Source organism: Polistes dominula, unplaced genomic scaffold, assembly GCF_049000335.1.
Source record: "Polistes dominula isolate Pdom_NZ unplaced genomic scaffold, Pdom_raw_medaka contig_77, whole genome shotgun sequence".
Taxonomy (NCBI): Eukaryota; Metazoa; Arthropoda; class Insecta; order Hymenoptera; family Vespidae; genus Polistes; species Polistes dominula.
This window is the reverse complement of record NW_028301152.1, coordinates 1,773,552-1,795,719: the sequence shown is the minus strand read 5'-3', so window position 1 is coordinate 1,795,719 and position 22,168 is coordinate 1,773,552. Positions and strand designations below refer to the sequence as shown.

General features: G+C 29.5%; 3 protein-coding genes across 6 annotated transcripts; all 3 read left to right on the top strand.

Moving 5' to 3' along the window:
- Window positions 1–183: 183 nt before the first annotated feature.
- Window positions 184–1,308, top strand: LOC149030645 (uncharacterized). The gene is made up of 3 exons (XM_089178117.1): window positions 184–552; window positions 662–774; window positions 948–1,308. Exons 1-3 carry the CDS (start codon window positions 256–258, stop codon window positions 1,303–1,305), a joined length of 768 nt encoding a protein of 255 aa, XP_089034243.1. The 5' UTR covers window positions 184–255; the 3' UTR covers window positions 1,306–1,308.
- Window positions 1,168–4,846, top strand: LOC107064049 (uncharacterized). 2 transcript variants are annotated; one of them, XM_089178118.1, is made up of 4 exons: window positions 1,168–1,301; window positions 2,160–2,273; window positions 2,945–3,060; window positions 3,140–4,846. In XM_089178118.1, the coding sequence occupies exons 2-4, from the start codon at window positions 2,175–2,177 to the stop codon at window positions 3,501–3,503; spliced, it is 579 nt and encodes a 192-aa protein (XP_089034244.1). In that variant the 5' UTR covers window positions 1,168–1,301; window positions 2,160–2,174; the 3' UTR covers window positions 3,504–4,846. The 2 variants fall into 2 exon arrangements, with proteins under 2 accessions (XP_089034244.1, XP_015171788.2); XM_015316302.2 differs by lacking the exon at window positions 1,168–1,301 and having other exon boundaries at window positions 2,087–2,273.
- Window positions 4,847–5,916: 1,070 nt separating this feature from the next.
- sas (stranded at second) lies at window positions 5,917–21,779 on the top strand. Of its 3 annotated transcripts, none has more exons than XM_015316470.2 (13): window positions 5,917–6,658; window positions 14,271–14,834; window positions 14,975–15,268; window positions 15,406–15,598; window positions 15,682–15,896; window positions 15,983–16,338; window positions 16,530–16,791; window positions 17,607–18,947; window positions 19,222–19,381; window positions 19,458–19,956; window positions 20,112–20,472; window positions 20,585–20,778; window positions 21,212–21,779. In XM_015316470.2, the coding sequence occupies exons 1-13, from the start codon at window positions 6,457–6,459 to the stop codon at window positions 21,302–21,304; spliced, it is 4,734 nt and encodes a 1,577-aa protein (XP_015171956.2). In that variant the 5' UTR covers window positions 5,917–6,456; the 3' UTR covers window positions 21,305–21,779. The 3 variants fall into 3 exon arrangements, with proteins under 3 accessions (XP_015171956.2, XP_089034248.1, XP_015171954.2); XM_089178122.1 differs by having other exon boundaries at window positions 20,585–20,803; XM_015316468.2 differs by having other exon boundaries at window positions 19,183–19,381.
- The last annotated feature ends 389 nt before the right edge of the window (window positions 21,780–22,168 follow it).

Genomic DNA, 22,168 nt, shown 5'->3' with positions numbered 1-22,168 from the left:
AATTTATTTCAATAACAATTATTAATTAAATAAATATAATTAATGTGTTTAGATTTTACTAAAATAGTAAGAACTCTCATAAGATAAAAAGTGTAGTATAATTATAAAAAAAAATGATATTATTAAGAAAATAAAATGAATAATTTTCTAATAACGTATATAATAAATTATGTTAAAAACAAAAGTAAAAGTTAGGTTAAAAGATAATCATTAAAAAAAAAACCTCGACACATCGAATATTCGTTATCTCATTTAATGATAAGCCACAATTTACATTCATTGATCTTGATGAGATATCCTATAAATATAAAAACTTTAATCGACATTAATTTATTCTCTCTCACGTACTGGTATCAATTGTCGTACGATTTTCATTACAAAATGATTGGTGTCAAACTTTTCATGATCGTTATTTTAATGGTTATATCCGTCGAAGAAATTTATGGTCATGGTATGTTAATGGAACCCGTTAATAGAAGCAGTGCTTGGAGAAAAGGATTTAAAGTTCCAAAGAATTATGACGATGATGGAAATTTCTGTGGTGGTTTGGAGGTGAGTACTTTTTAATGTATCACATCCTTTAGTGATTTTCCATTCGAACCTTTTTCAAAGATCAAAGTTTATTCATCAATCATGTGCTCAATGGTATGATATTTTACAGGTACAAATAAAGAATGGTGGTAAATGCGGACTTTGTGGAGATGATTATGCTATTAAACGACCCAGACCTAACGAAAATACTGGCATTTATGGTACTGGTACAATCGTCAAAAAGTAAGTCAAATTAATTATACGTCGATGTTAACATTATAAATTATCTATAAGATTATTATTAAACGTCAAATTGATTATTTGCGAAATCAACTCTATTTTCCATTTTTCCATCCATCTATTTTCCATATTAAGTATAATTATCTAATATCGATTTTTTTCCTCTCCGATGGCAGATATCAAAAAGGTCAAAAAATTGAAGCCGTAGTTCGTATCACTGCTAATCATTGGGGTCACTTCAAATTTCAAATATGTCCACTCTCGAAACCAAAAGAATTGGAAACCGAAGAGTGTTTTGAACGATATCCCTTAAAATTAGAAGATGGATCTGACAGATACGTGCTTAAAAGTCATGCTGCTAAAGATTATAAAATGACCTTGATTTTGCCAGAAAATCTCACCTGCGAACATTGTGTTTTGAGATGGGAATACGTTGCTGCCAACAATTGGGGTGTTTGCGAAGATGGTTCTGAAAAAATGGGATGCGGTCCTCAAGAAACATTTAAAACTTGTTCCGATATTACCATCTCGTAATATGCATTTTAATTTTTGTTAAATATTTAATAATAAATTTATCAATTTATTTGATTATATTTTCCTTTTCCTTTTTTTTCTTTTGTTTTTTTTTTTTTTTTGCTTCACTCCCAAATTCTTCTGTCACATTTCAAAATAAATGATAACAAGTAATATACATGTAATCAGATAATTTAACGTGACAAATATCGATAAGATTAATATTGATTTTTCTCGATTAAATTGTCAACATCTCGAACTATTATTAGAAAAAAAATTTGACATTATTTTATCGTTCGACGTTCGATAAACGTTCGATTAGATTTGTATTCTTTTATTCCATTGCATTTGTTAATAAATAATCAACAGTAACAATAATCGTTGATTTTTTTACTATCAACATAAGATGAGAAGAAACAAAATATCATCTGTAACATAAACCATTTCAGATCATACGTAGATTACAAATTGTAATAATTAAGCGATTTGTTTAAATTCATTTTCAATGGAAAAATTTGACATTTTTGTTTGTTTTGTTTTTCCTCCTTTTTCCCCCCCACAATTTCAGTTTATCTATTAATTATCTTACGTTAGACGAAAATTCATGCGTTTAATCATCCATTTGTTATTTTTATCAATTATTTTAGATGACACTTGTCTTATCGGTTTATAATAAATATATAAAGCAATCGCGGTGAGATATTTCTAATTGTATCAAATATTATTCGTCATTAGTGTAGTTAGTATATCACATAGAAATATTCGGATTTGAGAAAAAAAAAACAAAAAAAAAAAAAAAGGAAAAGAAGTGAAACAAAATGGTTTTTTTTCAAATGATAGTGTATTTTTGTATGCTTATTGTGAATTTGCAACAGATTCGTGGTCATGGTATGATGTTAGATCCAATTAATAGAAGCAGCGCATGGAGAAAGAATCTTCCTGTTCCTCGTAATTATCTCGATAATCAACATTTTTGTGGTGGTTTTCAGGTAAGATTTTACATTATTTTTTTTATTCATTATTATATTTAATAATTATAAATTTATTTCCGAGGTAAAATAATAATCAACATTTTTCTAAAAAAATTCATAAAATTATTATTAAATAACGCCTACAGATATGCAATCATGTAAACACTAACGAATTGAGATATTGCCTATCGTACGGCGTAAAATATTTCCATTGTACAAAGTGTCCCATTTAAATCGATTTACTTAAATATCTTCGAAACTGTTGATGATAGAAACAAAATGTGTTAGACAAAAGTTCAATAGTTTAAGTTAACGCATTATCTAATACTATTAGTTTTTTAATAGATAAAAGCTTACAGGTCACACGAAAGTCAACTTTGATTTTTTAAACGAAATTATATATTTTTAAATATACCAATTTATTCAGGTTTTTATTCCCTACGTAAAAGTTATTAAATAACTTATGCAGAAAAATTATTATTTAACAAGATATTTTACTTTTAATATTGATTAGTCATATTGGTACTATATATGTATGCTTATTAGTATTATTTACCTTTTTATAGTAAGTGTTTACAAATAGCTATTACAGTCTGAAAAAAAATCGATTTCAATGGGACACCATTTATAAGAAATTTTTCATTTCTTTAAATAGTTATAGATTTATTTAAATAGTTATTTTTATACAGATTCAATATCAAAAAAATAATGGTCATTGCGGGGAGTGTGGTGACGATTGGTCTTTACCACGACCAAGACCCAACGAAAATGGCGGTATTTATGGTACCGGACTTATTGTCAAAGAGTAAACAAATTATAAATCTTACATTATTATTATTATATTTATTGGAAAAATATATATATATAAAGAATTATTGTTACAGATATATAGAAGGTTCTTACATTCAAATTCAAATTGAATTAACAGCTTCTCATTTGGGACATTTCGAATTTTCAATTTGTCCTTTGAACAATAAGAAGGAACTAGAAACGGACGAATGTTTCGCGAAATATCCAATACGATTGGCTAATGGGTCGTACAAGTATAATATCACATCATACGCTATTAAGGATTACACTATTGAAGCAGTCCTTCCCCAAGGACTTACCTGCGAACACTGCGTCCTTAGATGGCATTATAGGGCTGGAAATAATTGGGGTATTTGTGAGGATGGTTCAGGTGATATTGGCTGTGGTAATCAAGAAAATTTTCGAAGTTGTTCTGACATATCTATTTTTTTAAAATAATATCCAAATTACGAAACAAAGAACAATCATACGAATAACGTTTTGACGTTATTTATATCACATTTATCATATTATTGTCTATATATTTTTTTGCAAGATCAAAATATTATTATAATATAATATAAACTATCCTATCTTTCAAGTTGAATGAAACAGCACTGAGTGTGCAAAATTTGATTAAAATCGGTTCAGTAGTTTAGAAGTCCATTGCGGACAAACAACGTAACACGTAATTTATATATATTAAGAAGATAATAAATTTAATGAATTACTATATGTTTTATTAACGAAAAAAATTAAATAAAATTTTTATTTAAAAAAAAAAAAAATTAGTTGAATGTTGAAAGATTCACATTGCTAATAAAGTACTAATTAAAATTCAATGTTCATAAATACTCGTTGTTCGTGTGCACAAGTTCGATGTTTACTCATAGGAAAATCGATACTTTAGCATGATGATTCACACGTTCATTGTAAAACATTATTATTTCGTAAAATCTTCCGAAATATTTTCTCGAAAGGATGTGTCAACGTTTTAATGCGAATAGCGAATTAATTAAAATGTTACGAATATTTGAACGTATCAGTTTGATTTCTCAAAGATGAATAGCATGACATAAGATTATAAGTAACCAACGCACAACTGTGATTATTATAACACTCTATGCGTTTATATATTACTTGCTACCATAACAGCAAGACTAGAGAGAACCCACTTGCTTTTCCTCTCTCTTCTTCCAAACTTAATCGAGAAGATGGCCTCGACCAATCCCAATTAGTCTACCGGGTGTTTCCTATTCGATATACAATATAATTCCATGAACATTCGTAAATCATCAAAAAAAAAAAAAAAAAAAATAAGATACATACGTATATATGAAAATTATATCATTTTTTTTTTATTTCAGGGGGGGGGGTTCGAAAGTTTTCGAATTCAAATTTTTCTCCTGACTCATACTCGAACCAAGGACAAAATTTCACCATAGTTACTAATACCTGATTGGTATCCACTTTTTTTAAAACATGCCGTCATCGATCTCGATTCTGTCTCATCCAAAAATCCATGCATTTTAAAGCATCATTGATCTGTAATTATTTATATGCACAAATTTAATACGTATTATAATAAATAAATTAAAATAATAACAATTGTTGAGAAATTGTTAATGTTAAATAAATGTGAACAAGCAAGTATTAAATATAATAAATATTATTGTAATAAAAAAATAAAAAAAAAACGAATATTGTACAATTATAATATTTGAATAATAACATCAGTTATTTGCATATAAAAACACATGTATAATATACAACATATTGTAATTATGTAGTAGATTTTTTTCTACGATTCGATTTAATATCGATAATATATTGAACAAGTATTGGAAAGATAAATTGTAGAGAGAAAGAAATATGTTTGAATTTATACAAATGACACGTATTTTATTAAAATAAAAAAATAAAAAAGGGAACAATATATATATATTATCAAGTTTTACAATATGCATATATAATTTATGAAATGAAAAATATAGTTGACTGACATTCTTATTTCTACGATATATACTTACTTTCGATTTCACCACTTTCCCCTCGATACATTACAAATAAAATGTTCTACATCGAGATATCGCAATTGGCGTGATGTTGGATTTAAATATTAATAAGAGAAATGTTCTTTGAAAAAACATTGAGCTGTTGCCATTGGTATGAAATAAAAAAAAAAAAAAAAAAAAAGACATTTCAATCGAGACATACTTTTGTTACAGAGACAAATATACAGAGACACATGTTTATTAACAACAACAAAATATAATAATGTTTAAACGCAATGTATAAAATCAACAGAAAAATAATATAACAATGAACTCGTTATTTAATTATAATATCTTTCCTTTGTCATATTACATCTGTTCTATCGGTTCGAATTCATTTATGAGAAAAAGGAAAAGGTTAAAAAATAAAAAAAAATAAAAAAAGAAGAAGCAATAAGACGTTTTTTATTAAATTCAAAAGAAAGGTTGAAAGAGAGTAGGAAGTCTTCGTTTACTATGGTCACTCTATAGAATCGGGTTGCCTAGGAAGGTGAGCGTAGAGAATTCCCTGAGGCCTAGTATACGAAAGAGAGAGGGGAGAGGAGGGCTAAGAGAAAGAGAGAGAGAGAGAGAGAGAGAGAAAGAAAGAGAAGGAATGAAAAGTTTAGATATTAGTAGTATGGTAGTTTGTGATTGTGATGGTGATGTCGATGATAATGACAGCAATGTTACCGGTGATGGTGGTATTGGTATTATTAGTGGTAGTGGTAACGACAACGACGAATACGAAGACAGTACGAGAAGAGAGGAGGAGGTAAAAAGAGATAGAGAGAGAGAGAGAGAAAGAGAGAGATGGATACCGCTCACTGCTGCATTTCGCCTCCGTCCTCGACACGGATCAAGTGTGCTATCCCTGGTCAGTAAAGGTAGTTGTACGTAAAAACTGAGAACTAATATAAAAACGGAATATCAAGCTTTTAAAAACGAAAACGAGACAAGTCACCAAATTAACTGTAAAAAAAAAAAAAAAAAAATTAAAGGGGGACCCAAACAATGTTGTTTGTACTTTGAAAAAATCAAGTATTAAGAATCAACACTAATAATCCTTTTTGAAGAATTTGTTTAGTTTTTTTTTGTTCGATCATTTTGTGATTAATTTCGAGGGGGGGTGAAGAAAGATAAAATAAAAAAAGAAAATAATAATAAAGAAACGATTATTATTATTATTAGATCGGTTCGAACGATCAACGTGAACAAATGAAATTCGATGAAATAACAAAGTGACAGTGGATATTTGTTTTTTTTTTTATAGTGATACATTTATATTATAATATTTATTTGTGTCGGGTTAATAGTTTTTCGAGCAAAGAGTGTTGGTGGTTGTTTGTAGTGCCTATCTTGAAGAATTATGCGGTAGGATGCGCATCCTGAAAAAATGTTCGTTGTGTACAATGCTAGCAGGACTTTGCCTTTTAAGCCTGCTAGCTGTTATTATTCCTTTTTCATCTGCGTTGAATATCGAAACTATTCCGATAACAACAACGACGACGATGACGACGATGACGACGACGATGATGATGACAACGACGGCGGCAACGACAAAGGGAACGACAACAAACGGTAAATGTATTAATATTATAATTTTATATAATTATTAAAATTATAATAATATATATATATATATATATATATATATATATATATCATATATACACTACAAATATTATATAATATCAATTAATAATAATAATAATAATAAACATTAACAATTAAAGCACACCAATATAAAAAAAAAAACACTTATAATATAATTCTAATTCTAACGATTCAATTAAAAATTGAATTTGAATTAATAAACAATTTATTTCGATCGATCGATTAAAGATTACACGTGTTCTATCTCCTTCTATAATTATTTGTTGTTTGTTTATAAAACTATAACGAACGTTGGTTTTAAATAATATCGATAATGGGGGATGTATGCACGATTGCATTTCATGATCAAAATGTTCAACTATAAAATCATCTTTATCTATATATCATTTTCCTTTAATCGTTTTTCCACGTGCACAATAAGAAAGTAAACGATAGTGTGTGTGTGTGTGTGTGTGTTGTTTTCTTTTTGATTTTTATTACATGGGGACGTAAACGTGAAAAAGTATTCGTCGTTCGTCGTCGTCGTCGTCGTCATTTGGATTCGAAGCGGATTAACGGTAGCATGAAGAGTCCAGTTGGTGAACCGACCGACACGCATTCGCTCGTACGACGACCTTCGAAAGAATAAGACGCTTAACTGTGACTCGTAAAAGGAGGAGTCGGGCGTTGTATGTATGTGTGTGTGTGTGTGTGTGATCTTCCTTTTAAATTTCACGTTCAAATATAGTATAATATTATAATATATAGCTTATAGGATGATTATTTTGCTATAGGCCTACACAACTTTCTTATTTTTTAAATTGCAGATACTTAAGCATATAGAAGAAGCTTTGCAACGCATCAATGAACGAATCACATACTTTCTTTTATGGTTTCTTATAGGAAGAACCCACTTCGTCACCTCTCTCTCTTTCTCTTTCTCTTTCTCTTTCTCTTTCTCTTTCTTTCTTTCTTTGATACAATCTCGTCGATATCACCGTATACAACGTTTCAATTCGAAAGCAAACAGAAAATAAATATTCTAACGTATTATTTTTAACGAAGCGAAGAAATGAAGATTCGTAAATTATTTTGAGATAACATACCTCTCCATTAGTTTTTTTTTTTTTTTTTTTTTGTATATTATTATTTATTTTCTACTTTTTATTAATTTTTTCGCTCCTTTTATTTTACGCGCGAACTAACGAGGTCTATAATTAAACACAAACAATGGATAAGAATTCGTTAAGGATTTTATATAGGTTAGCAGTGAATCCACTCTCTTGAAAAATGTATATATATATATATATATATATATGTGTATGTGTGTGTCAGAAAAATTATATCTAGACAATCGCTGTGTACTCTTTTTCTATTTATCTTTATTAATAATTGTTATTATTTTATCAACGAAATAAAATATTGTTAGAAGAATAGTTTAAAATAAGTAACCATATTTCTTGAAGTTATATTGTTGAGTATTTTATTTTATTTTATTTTATTTTTTTTTCTAAAAATCGAAATCTCAATAATGAAATATGTAAAAAAAAAAAAAAAAAAAAAGGAAGGATAAAAAAATCATGGCGCTTAGAGAGTAAAGTCTGTGATTGTATTATACGTATAAATTTTCTTTGCTTACTAATATAAGAATACGAAAGACAAAATAATGACTTGCCGTGTTGTAACATAAAGACATATGCATATACGTTCTATAAGTAATTAGTACATACCTAGTGTCCTCGAAACGTTTTACAAATAATAATAATAATAACAATAAATATGAAAAATTAAAGATATTCAAATATGTATTATTTGTTTAATTCTTCAAATGCTATTATAAAGAAAACCAAAAGTATATTTCATTATTATTATTAATTTATTTCATTTCGCAATAATAGATTATTAACATGTACAAATAATAATTCTTTAATAAATAAAATTCGGATAATTAAACAAAATAATAATATTTAAAGTCGATCAATTTGATGAGTTTGATAATTGCAGTATCGAAATGATCACCTACCCGGTATATTGGTAAAGTAACAAACGCGAATGTACTAGGTATATTATCCCATATGCTTCTCGCGTAGCTTAGAAGAGAAATATCGGAATAAGAAAGAAAAGAAGAGGGCATAGAACTCTTCGAGGTCTTGCTCCTTGTCCGAGTTTTCAAAGATTTCAAACAATTTTCCATTCTATAATCCTCGAGAGAGAGAGAGAGAAAGAGAGAACAAATAAATCAGAAAAATATTCACATGAACAAACATTTCGCGCATTTGTATTTTTATTTTTATTTATATTTTTCGAATAAACAAGAATACAACAATTCATTATTCAATTTATACCTAACACAATAAATTTACGAACTTTTGATTTATCCAAATAGAAAGAGACTTTTCAACAAATATTATTAAAAGACTATTCAAAGATTATGGAGATTTCAATGCTCGCATAGAAAACAACAACCGATGTTTGGAAAGATATTATTATATATAATAATTTATCGAACGTTGTTACAAAATTGTTCTAACGAAAGTGAAATATAGTAAAGTAGGATAATTCAAAATCAACATTTCTATACACCTTTTTTTCGTTGATTATAAATCTATTTTATTTATTGTTCGATGACAGTACTATAATTCAAAATAATCATACATTTCATATTGATTTCTTTTTTTTTTTCTAAAATACGTATTATCTTCAAGTAATATTGATACAATACAAGACTGGATATATCGAATTATTCAAAATTCGAGCCAATTGAAAAATAATAAGAAAAAATTCATAATATTGCATATGTCGAACATATATATTATATAATATTTTGTAATTCGTTACAAATTGCCAATGAATATTATTTGACTACGTAAACGTATATAATTTATAACGTATGAAAACTGTAATATCGCATAAATCAAAGGGGACCGGTGTCAATGATGAAATATGAAAATAAAATCAATGCAATGGGTTTTACGTAACGATCCTGTTAAAAGCTGAACTTCTTAGCAACAGTTGGAGAACATGGGGCTTTTTCTTATTTTTTTCTTTGCTTATGTTAGATTATTAGTCCTCATAGTCAGTTAAAGTACGCTTTCGAAGATAAAGAAGGTGGGATTGGATTGGATTGGGGAAAGGAACCTCGAACGAATGAACGTATGAACGAACAAATGAACGAAAGAGCAAACGCGGGCGCGGCTCACTCACACACATTAATAAACTTGGCGAGAATCGAATGTAAAAATGAAAAAAAGAAAAAAAAAATAACGAACAAAAAGGACACGAGGACCAGCCATAGTGAATTTTTTTTTACCTTCCAACGAGATAGATATTAGCGCATTTCTCTTTCAATTATAATTCGCATTGAAAATGCCACCGTTCCACTCTCGACTCTTCGTATTTGTCGAAAGTACATATACACACACACACACACACACACACACACACACACACTACTAGTAACCTCGTATGTATGTATATAATATATATTTCTCTCTCGCTCTCTCTCTCTCTCTCTCTCTCTCTGAAAACGTGATTAATCGTTCAATAAAACTAACTTTTCTTTTTTATCGAATCTAAACCTCGTCAAGAGACGAGTGGTATATTTCTCGTAGTTATTTAAAAATCTATAGTATTCGATTTGCATTTCATAGTTTATTTATAATAAACCAGATATCAGAGTCAAGAATTGAATAATATCGTAGTGATATAATTTAAAGTATCGTTTACCACAAACTGTATTACGTAAAACGCAATAATAAATGTTATACGATAAAATGTACATTTGATCATTTTTATACGTTTTATTTTTCCATAGTTAATTTGTAATGTTCATTTGTATGTATTCTTAATTAATTTCTTTACTCTCTGTAAAATAATCAAGGTGTTCTATTGAAATTAAAAAATTTCGGAAAATATTCTATCATTGATAAGAAAAATTATCTACAATATTGATTTGAAGAATTATTAAAACGAGTTATAGATGTTAAGTTGTTAACATGTTCTATGTTCTCTCGATGGTTTCAATATCGTAAGATCGATCGGTAACGATCAATGATGTAATAAGAAAGATGATCTGAATCATCGTTGTTATATCCTCTAATTTCTGATCAAATTTATATCATCGGATGAAAAATAATATCAAGTATTGATTATTTTTCATTTGATTTCGAAATAAAAAAAAAATAAAAAACAGAATATTGTAGTTTAAATCGATAAAATACAAAGTATGAAATCAAATGTTTATTTTACAAGAAGTAGCAAGTAGGATAGGATACCGTATAGCCAAAGGCATGTTCGCTCGGTGACCGACTATTTTCTCTCTCCCTCCATCTCCGGCATCTTGTTTTATCCTCCCACCATAATATCCCGCGTTCCATCCAGTTTACCTTCTCGTTCTACCTTCTCGAGATATTTTTCCCTGCTTTTCTTCCACTTTTTTTCTTCTCCTCTTCTCTTCCTCGGTTTCCACTTTTCAATCTCGATTAATAATATTCTTTAATTTCTTTTTCTTTTTTCTTTTACAAAAATTCTATGATATATCCAACTTTATGATGATTTCATTTGTTTACATCGTAATTGTTCAAATCATTGATATATAAAATATTTAGATCATACGAGGAAAAAAAAATATTGTTTACGATATATAACAAAGTTTCAACGTTTTAAGCCGTTATGAGACAAATATGAGACAAAAACATGTTTATTTAATTTTACATATATATATATATATACATGAGCTACTTATAACTTATTCATTTTCAAATTAACATTGTAGTTTCATTTATCATGTACGGTCTAAAAATTGCTCTCATTTAATAGTGTTAAGACCTTATTACTAAAGTAAGTAAACGGCATACTCATATAACATTTTTAAAATTTTTATATAGGGGTGCCCCGTCACGCGTTGCTGTGGCTTACGATCAGTCCTATACACACGTCTTTAAGTCAACGAATTACCTTATACCACCATCTGTTTAGAATCTTATCGAACTAACAGAGATAATCATGATTCTTTATTTAATAAACAAATAATTCACAATAAAATTGAGATATAAACTATCCTATCTTTCAAATTGGATGAAACTTCACACAGTGTGCAAAATTTGATTAAAATCGGTTTAGTAATTTAGGAGTACATTGCGGACAAACATCGTGACACATAATTTACATATATTAAGATAAGAAATTATAATAAAATTATTCTCTAAATTATATTATTAATTATTTATTATATTTATTCGAAATGTCTTCTTAAAATCATCATTATGATAAAACAAATATAACAACTTGTCACCCTAATTTTAGAAATATTTTCACTGTCACATTCAAATTCAAATAATGTAATTGTAATTGTGTTCAAATTTCGACATTTAATCGTCCGATTAAGTAAGTAGTTTTCTAAGATATCGTATTCTCTTAATTATTGAACGTTATAAACCTAGATTGCAAGTAAGCTGTGGTAACTTGTCTCCAGATTGGAAAATATTATAGTACGAGTAGTTGATATGCGAATAGCGTTACACTGGCTGGCCTTCGATGTAAATATACTGTTTCTTTACGATTAAAAGTTGATCTTAAAAGTATTACTAAACTTTCGATAGAGTCTTATTCTTTTATATATATATATATATATATAAATAAGTTTTTGAGGTAAACAATTTCTCTTCACGTATATATGTATTTTTTCTTCTTCTATTAATCGTTTATTTAGAATCCTTGCATTAAAATCAACATATAATTCTTTCTAATGGCATACCGCGATTCTGCATAAGTCGCACGTGCCGAATATGCCGTGTCAAGTGAACTCAACGAATATAGAGTTCGTGTGAACCGGTTGAACCGTTATGATTCTTCATTCATACCGTAATGGAAGTTGTACTTCCTTGGTATGTTATTTGATAAACGACGAAATTTTTTATAGTATGATATATAATGATTAAATCCCTTGATAACCTAATTTCTTAATTATATCTACATCCAAAATAATTTAATGTTACACACAAGTTCTAACATTACTTGTTCTAATATACCTAATTGTATTATAATAAAATAACTTATACTTTTAAAGAATATAAAATAATCTCATATATATATATATATATATGTATATATAATTTGTCAGAATAAAATGAGAAAATAAAATGAAAATAAATATATTGCTATGGGACTTCAAAGTTACACGATGTAACGGAAGATTAAATATCGAATTAAATTATCAACAAAAAAAATTAGTCGATTAATTGAAATAATTAGACAAAATATATGTATATATATATACATCCGTTTAACGAATGTAATTCATTTGGTTGCATCTTCGTGAGGTCGTCCGTTACGTCAGGAAACTTTCTACCTGCACAATGTCGTATCACCGGCAGATCTCTGAGAATAAAGGCTTCTTTTAAACGAAACAGAGAAAGAGAGTTGTGATACTTTCGTGAGGTCCCAATGAGAATAACTGAATATCAAAACGCATATATGTATATAAGTAGGTTTATCAAGGACGTTCACTTCCTTGTCTTATCTTCTTTTATCCGTTTCAAAAAAAAAAAAAAAAAAAGGGGGAACCTACTTAATATCCTGGCAACATTATTATCGTATGTATTTTCGTGGTTACACCACAACTAGAATGAATGATCTAGAAAATTGTTTAAATGATTAACAAAAGAAAGAAAAATTGTACAACTACAAATCCTTGAAAGTTATTCTATCGAAACGAACTCATTAAGTATCTACAAGTAGAATTTGCACTTTACATTCAATCACCATTATCGAATTTAACAAGTTTCTTAGCCCGGACATACCGCATCGCTTGCTCACAGTTTCATTTACCGTTACACCGGACCTCTTGACGACATTGTTTCACAGTTGGATCATTGATAACAATTAAATAATGTTAACGTATTCTTGAAAGAAGGTCGAAAGATACTAACTTATCGTGTGAATGCTTGAAAAAAAAAAAGATAGCTCCTTTTAAATACATGTACAATAATATATGTATATATAAATATATAAAATATACAATATATTAAATTTAAATCTGGGAAAGATGACCCACTTTTTTTTTAACATAACATACATTCTTTTTATTTGATCGATATCAAATTATGAAAATAAATATAAAGAGAAGAAAATTATAATATCAATATAAAATTAACAAATTGTTATAGATTTTCTTAGATAAGAATAAAGAAAAGATATTGTGGCTCATGTCAGATAAAAAAAAAGTATACAATTTTAAATAATGCTACGACAATGTCTTATTCAATATAAAAGAAAAAAATAAAACATTAATAAAAAGTATCATCTTATTTCTATATTACAAATAACTATCTAATTTTTTAATTGAAAATAAAATAGAAAATAATCATTAATTAGTGTTAGATAATAATACTATAAATAATTAAAAATTAAATCATATATTATACATAAAATATAATATAATACGACATCACACACACACACACATACACAAGTAGGACCATTTAATTAAGAATGAAAATAATTAATCTTCTATTATATTAGTTCAAAAAAAAAAAAAACAAATATTATTAATATCTAAAGATAAATTTAATCGTATTTCTTTTATCCTTCTTTGCAGTTGCCGAAAATGAAAATATATTAAAAGTCGAGCCATTGGAAACTAGAACAAAAAACGAAACGTTTAATTCGAAAAGTGAATTATTGATCAAAGAAACGGATGCTAAAGTATCGACAGAGGCTAAAAAGAAATCCGTAGTTGACCTTAAAACAAAAGTGGAACAAAAATATCAAAAATCTTACAAGGAGGATGATGGTAAATCTTCGACCGCATATCTCGCATCTTCTCGAGATAACACGGAATCAAAGTCCTCCGTTAAAAAAGAAAGCACCGCTATACCTCTTCTATTTCGTGGCGAGGTAATTGCTACTTCATCGTCATCTACGATGAAAATTCCTGACGTAACGGAGACATCAAATTTAACGGAAGAAAAAGAAAATACGACAATCAAAATTACAAATGAAGAATTAGGAATCAACGAAGCGACATCATCATCATCATCATCATTATCAAACAGAGGAAGAGCACTCAACGTTACTGCACCCGAACCAGCTAATTCGTTGCACACCAATTTGACAGATCTGAGTGACGTCAGTATGGACGAAAATGACAAAGAAATCGAAGGTGTAAATTTCTTTTCGTCCAGTTGTTCTTTCTATTTTTTTTTCTTTTTGTTTATATTACAATTTATCGTCACCTCGTCAATTTGTAGTATTTCATTTTTTTTCAATTATGATTATATTATAAATAAACTTTATTATTAGGAGGAGAATACGTGGTACCTCACAATGAGACCATGTTGAACGTTTCGTCAAGCTTTTTGCCTAATTCGATTCAATGTATCGACGATGGACAAACTTATTCTATGGGAGATAAAATTATTAGAGATTGCGAAGAGAAATGTACTTGCAAGGAGGGTGGATTTATTGGGGATTGTAAACCATTATGTATTTCGCCTTACGTTAGAGCAGGTAGAGGTATACACGATCCACTTTGCGAAGAGAAATTAATCACCGAGGAACCATGTTGTGCTATTTTAATTTGCGCTGCTGATTCAGGTATTTAAGTTTAATATTAAACGTGTATTTCTAATTATACTACGATCGATACGATCATGTTAATTTTATCATCAGATAAAATCTAAATTACCAAATAATTATCAACGATTGCGTTAATAATATTTTTATACGCTTAGCACCGGAACCGGAAGAGACATGTTTATTTAGAAACAAAACTATTTCGCGAGGACAACGCGTTGAAGATGGTTGCTCGAAAGTATGCATTTGCGAAACTGGTGGAAATCTTAAGTGTGAACCGAGGTGTCCACCAAATGAAACTACATCTATCGCTAATCAACATGATCGTTGTGTCGAACTAATGGACCCGAGGTATGTATGTGTGTCCATTTAATTAGTAAAATATTCTACGTGTTACAAAACAAATCATAGAATACAATATTTTCTATTGGCAGAGATTCATGTTGCACTATTACATTATGCGACGTTACTCTCGGCGATCACGAAATCAAGACTGAAAATTCAACCGATTTGAGCGTTAATTTGACCGATGTTAAAGTTTTAAATTCAACGGCGATCAAGTTAAAACTTTCGGGAAAAAATGTAGATACCGTTACCATCGAGATATCTGATAACAATCACGTCTGGAGACAACAAATACCCGACAAAGGTAATATGTATAATTATTTCGAGAATATAATCTTCAAACTTTTTCGTTTAATAATTTATCTATTATTTTTGTTCTTGTTTCTTTAGCTGGCATCATTTCGAATTTGGAACCAGCACGTACTTATTACGTTCGTGTTATTGAGTCAGGCAAAACTGGTCCAGCTATTCAAGTATCTTTACCTGCTGAAGTAATAAAAACTAATGTTTCGGAGAAAATGTTCGATAAAAACTCGTGCAGTCACAGAGGGAAATCTTATAAGCTTGGTGCAGAATGGTACGACGAATGTATTTCCTTCTGTATATGTGCTGAAGGGGGAAAAGCAGAATGCGTTACAATACAGTGTCCTACTGATTTTGGATTAGACGTATTGGATCCTTATTGTATTGATTGGGAAACCGTTCCAGCGAATTTCGTTCCGAAGGCACCTCAGTGTTGTCCTCAGGTAAACAAATAATTAATATTATATTTTCATTAATTTGATTATTTTCTGATTAAAAATATATTATTAACGATATTTACACGAATTCTGTGATTTATATATATATATATATATATATATATATATATATAGGGTGAGGCAATAATTCTATTCTCCGTTATATTATATTTCTATAAATTCTTTTCTTTTTTCAGGAAGTTCATTGTAGAAATAATGGATCTTGCAATTATGAAGGAGTGACATACGTCAATTGGAGTGAATTACCATCGAATGTAACTGGATGTGAAAAGCGATGTTATTGTGAAATGGGAAATGTGACCTGTCATGCAGCCTGTCCACCTGTTCCTGCTTTGCCACCTGTAACGTTACAATGTCCATCGCAACAAGCAACCTTGATGCATTTACCTGGTGATGATTGTTGCTTGCACTGGGCCTGTGGAAATCCTTCGTTACAGGGTACAGATATACTTCGAACTTTAATCTCATTTGAAATTCAATTATCAATTTGATTAAAAATAATTTTTAAAATAGTCGAAAAAATTACTGATTATTGAGGAATGAACGATCGAATCAGTTTAAAAAAAAAAAAAAAAAAAAGAACTGTTCCCAATTCTTTTATTCTATTTAATGTGACGGTGACGGTACTCGTGAAGGATAAACAAAATTTTTCATCACTATATTTTCGTCCTTAAATTATAACAACAAATGGGTGTCTGGTATTGGGTTACGCTTTGTACCATGCACGGACCTGACTGGATATATCCAGTATATTATTTCAAACAAATAATGTATATATACATTTGTGTAAAAAATAATTATCATCCCAATTTAGTGTGTTCATCTAAACTAAGGACTATGACATATATCCATCGCACAGACTTATATCACTAAAAAGATTATAATCGGATAGGCATACCTGTCGTTCACCTATAAAAATCTCTTATACGTAGGTATAGGTATAGGATATAATAATTTGACATAAATATATACGTATATAAACGTATATGTGTATATAAGTAGATACGAATTGATTGAAAATAACTGTAAAAATGATCAATATAGGTCACACACACACACACACACGTTCGTTAATTGTATATTTTTGCACAAGAAACTGTAGATGCTGCATGCTTTTTACGGCGGCAGGTGTGCTTGCACATATACGTATACATAGGTAACTTGGATCTGGCTGTAAATATGCATGGACTTTGGACAAATTCTGACCAAATTACCGACCGAATTTCTGTGATAATAGACTTTACTTATTGCAGGAATGAACGCGACGCCCGCGTATCCCGGCCCCTTAGCTACAGACACATTCAATCGGCAATCGATTGACGATAGCAAAAGATTGAATAACAAGTCGGAAATGGTCAGGCCCAGCCAGGAACCGGAACATGGCACTTCCTCCTTGTGGGAAGATTCGAAAAATACTAATACTTATGCCGACCCTGCCACTACTATTCATGGACTCGTTCATTATCCTATGGATCCTGGACATCCTACCGTGCCATACAATGGACCTTACAGTCCTGACTACAAACCTACTCATCCTACCATCGACAATGTATTTCATGTATCCTCTCAGACCGAAAAATTAATACCATTGATCAAAGATAAATCAAAATCAAAGTTGGATTCTAAAAAGCCTGTAGAACCAATTAAAACACATTTTCCTGGACCATTGAGTCCTGATAAATTTCCCGATAAAATTATGTCCGTTCCAATGCAACCAAATATGGATAACCAGTATATACATAGTACGATTAAGCCGAACAAATTACCAATCTTTCAGAAGGGCGTTCACAACGTCGATCAACCTCAATTTATACCATTAAATCCTCATCAAGAATCCGACAGTTCCAGTTTCTCTTTTGTACCGAATAACGGAGAGAACATACCTCCTTCTAGTTTCAATGCACAATTCGACGAGAGCGTGGCAGGACCACCTTATCATGATTCAATACCATCAAAACCAGACTCGATCGATCCAAACGTGATAATTCAAATGAATTCCAAAAAAAAAACTCAAATCGGTGATCATTTCTCCGATATAGACAAGATCAAAACTTTGACACCAATTTTACCGGGAAAACCGAAACAAGGTCAACGAAATCCTGAACAAGAGATCGCACCCGATGAATTGTACCATTTTATAAATATTCAACATCCTGGTTTAATTCAACTAGATCATGGTCCACCTCAGGGCCACTCCGGTATATACAATCTTCATCAACAAATAGCAACTCAAAAGCGACCGTCCACTAATCAAATACAAACAGGATATTTTGGTACTCCACCGCCGTTAGCGAAAAAAACTGGCAAGCCACACATCTTTACACAAAAAAATGAAAACGGACAAACCACTTATCATATACACACGCCAGATATTCCTAATACTCCACAAAAAATAGAAGAATTGTTGGCTCATATCAGTCAACATGATAATAATCCTGGACCATTCCAACATTATCCTGGACAACCACCAATACCTCATAACATACCGACCGGTCCGCAACCTTCTCTACCGCTTCATATTGATGCTCATATACCACATTCAGGACTCACGCACTTGAATCATCCGTTCGCAGCACAAACGCCAAACCAGTCAGGTTCGTCCCTGATAGAAAAAGAAAAAAAAAGAAAAAGAATCAACAAAAAATTCATTAATTTCATATGACAATATATAGGTTTTCATATTTATTAGCTATAATTTGATTTTATTAAATCTATCACTTCAGGACAAATTCATGTTCTACAATGGAGAATAGCCCATATCAATTATTCGAAACTTTTATACGTTAACGAACTTTGAAAAGTTGAATATCTTTATCATTTCTATTGCAGGATTAGACCATAATTTACCATCAGGTTTTCCATTAACAGGAGGTATTCCTAATTTCCCTGCATCGTCTTCATTCGATGAGGTGACCGTACAAGTTTTGGAAGCACTCGATGAGAGTACGGTACGATTAGTATTTACAGTACCAACAATTTTAGTAGGCCTTCATGGAAGAGTCGAACTACGATATACTAGTGATCCTAAGTAAGTTTTCTAATTTATTTATTTCTTTTATTCGTTACAATGTTTTTCTAATAATCACATTTATATGAATATCTAGAAATGTCAATCCTACAACATGGAAATCAAAAGTATTTGCACCTCCTGGTGATCTAATAGCAACTCCTCAATTGGAATTTGAATTAGACGATTTGAAACCATCGACAGAATACAAAGTGAAAATAATGGTTAAGCTAAAAGATTTAACTAACAGTCCTATGAGTAAAGTATACACTGTACGTACTTTAGAAAAATATGCCGAAGGTACAACGTTACCACCACAAATACCAATCGATGCGGAATTAAGAATAATGGAAACAAACTCGAGTTGGATTAATGTTATGTGGAAGAAATTTACGGATTACGAGTTACAGTTTATCGATGGAGTACAATTACGATATAAGGAACACGATGGGAAAGTATACGCAGCTACGCCATTGATTCATAGATCTGTAACGAATTATGTTATTGAAAATCTTAAACCTATGACAACGTATGAAATTGGAATTTATTTTATACCATTCCCTGGACAAACTACTGAACTTGTCGCAGAAAAAACGGTAATTAATATATATATATATATACAAATATAGATGTTAGGTGAACCGAAAAGTAATGTCGCTTTTGAACCTTAAATTCAAACGAATAAATTTTTAATCAATAATATAATCATCTTTATAAAACATAATACATATAGACATTTGTTTTTATACAGATTCACGTAACTACGTTTTCCGAACCAGATCCATATTTATTCGATGTAAAAGTTGAGATAAAAACAATTAAGTCGACCGACGTTGAGGTATCATGGAGTGGCGTTCCTTATCCTGAAGATAAATATGTTAATATTTATCGAGCAATTTATCAAAGTGACAGTGGCAAAGAAGATACAAGTACATTTAAAATTGCCAAAAGAGATTCTCCAGCTAAGACTATTATCAGTGATCTAAAACCAGGAACAAGGTATCGTTTGTGGATCGAAGTTTATTTAACAAATGGAAGAATTAAGAAAAGTAACGTGCAAGATTTTGTTACTAAACCTGGTATTTTAATGCCAACAAACGTGCCTCGACAAGGTATTTCATTAAAATTGTTATTATTTGTCAATACATTTGAATATGTATTATGCAAATATAATGTTTGTAAATAATTTATATTTAACAAAAAAAAAAAATTCAATTTTTATAGTGGGTAAATTGGCTTCGATACCATTACACGAAGGAGATTATTATGGTCCTTTAGTCATAGTAGCCATAGTTGCATCTCTCGCGATATTATCTACATTGATTCTTTTAATGATGTTAATGAAAAGACGGACGAGCAGTAAGGCAGACATTTCACCACGCAAAACTACATCGGCGTATGATAATCCTTCCTACAAGGTAGAATTACAACAAGAAACTATGGGTAATTTATTGTTATTTTATTTGCATTAAAATGCGGAGTTTGTATATATTTGAATTTTTTTATATTATGGTTTTCTTTTTTTTGTTTTTGTTTTGCAAAAATATTCAATATCTTATTCAGCAAATGGTATAAAATAAACTCCAATATCGTACGTTGTGTTCATCTACTTAATATTGTTATGAAAAAATTACATTTTATTCGTTTTATATATGATAAAGTAAAAAGACAAAAAAAAACTATTGGAGAGGAATTAATTTGAAATATTAGAATATTCAAAGAGAAAAGAATTACTTATTAGTGATAAAAAATTAATAAATATTATAATTATAAATGCTCAATCAGTATGATTACAGCTAAACGGTTTAAATATTTTCAAACTTTGTAATATTTCTTTTTTTTTTTTTTTAGACCTATGAAGATTCGACTGTTTCTAATGGAAGAAAACAAAATATGGAACACGAGATGGCTACAATTAATAGCAATGTTAAAGATGTTGCCTGATATTTTATAATTTATTGGATTATATTTATTTATAAAGTTATATATTAATATACTTACCAATTTATAAAATCCATCCATACAAAACAATCGTCTACATAATTTACGCAAAAAAAAAAATATGCGTTTATTCGATAATAAACGAGAATTTCATTATCATGGACTATTTGCTATCATTAACATAAATACATTATGTATTTCAGTCTAACGTAAAAATATACTGAAATTTCTTCATTTATTAAATATAGAGCTTAATATGTGTCATGTATCAAATTTTGTACATAAAGCACGTGATAACGTAACTTTTAAGATTTTCCACGAAAAATGTTATAACACAAAGATTTTTATTATGAGAACTTTTACTTTTATTCAGTTTTAAGCTATTAAATTAATAATTAATGATTAATAATTAATAATTAATAATAAACATCAAATATAATTGTAAGAAACTGTGAATAAACTATACTCTAAATTAAAAGCACGTTTTAAAGTATTTTACAATATTTAATACATTTAATATTTATATACATATATACAGGATAAGTCACTATACGTGACGTAAATGCCTTCCTGCACAGTTAATAAACTAAATTAGGAGACAAATGTAATGATAAACAAAGATATCAAGGTCATCGTTATTTTTTTCAAATGGTATGTCTAATCTTTTTCTTCTGGATTCTAATAAAGCATCAAATTCTACATAACAAACTATCATACTATGTAGGACTTAAAGTGAACAATTGTTGAGATATTCACAAATAAATTTTGATTATTACAAGTGTTCAAAGTGCTCTTTATTACAATCAATGCACTTTGATAATTTTCTTATCAAAGAACGTGTGACGTTTCCTAGTAATTCTGCAGTTA

Bases quoted from the DNA above. Each gene is read 5' to 3' on its own strand.
- LOC149030645 (XM_089178117.1), top strand. From the start codon at position 256: ATGATAAGCCACAATTTACATTCATTGATCTTGATGAGATATCCTATA. The intron at 553-661 runs GTGAGTACTTTT...GATATTTTACAG, and splicing joins ATTTCTGTGGTGGTTTGGAG to GTACAAATAAAGAATGGTGG. The intron at 775-947 runs GTAAGTCAAATT...CTCCGATGGCAG, and splicing joins ACTGGTACAATCGTCAAAAA to ATATCAAAAAGGTCAAAAAA.
- LOC107064049 (XM_015316302.2), top strand. From the start codon at position 2,103: ATGGTTTTTTTTCAAATGATAGTGTATTTTTGTATGCTTATTGTGAAT. The intron at 2,274-2,944 runs GTAAGATTTTAC...ATTTTTATACAG, and splicing joins ATTTTTGTGGTGGTTTTCAG to ATTCAATATCAAAAAAATAA. The intron at 3,061-3,139 runs GTAAACAAATTA...TTATTGTTACAG, and splicing joins ACCGGACTTATTGTCAAAGA to ATATATAGAAGGTTCTTACA.
- sas (XM_015316468.2), top strand. From the start codon at position 6,457: ATGCGCATCCTGAAAAAATGTTCGTTGTGTACAATGCTAGCAGGACTT. The intron at 18,948-19,182 runs GTTCGTCCCTGA...TTTCTATTGCAG, and splicing joins ACAAACGCCAAACCAGTCAG to GATTAGACCATAATTTACCA. The intron at 20,779-21,211 runs GTAGAATTACAA...TTTTTTTTTTAG, and splicing joins ATGATAATCCTTCCTACAAG to ACCTATGAAGATTCGACTGT.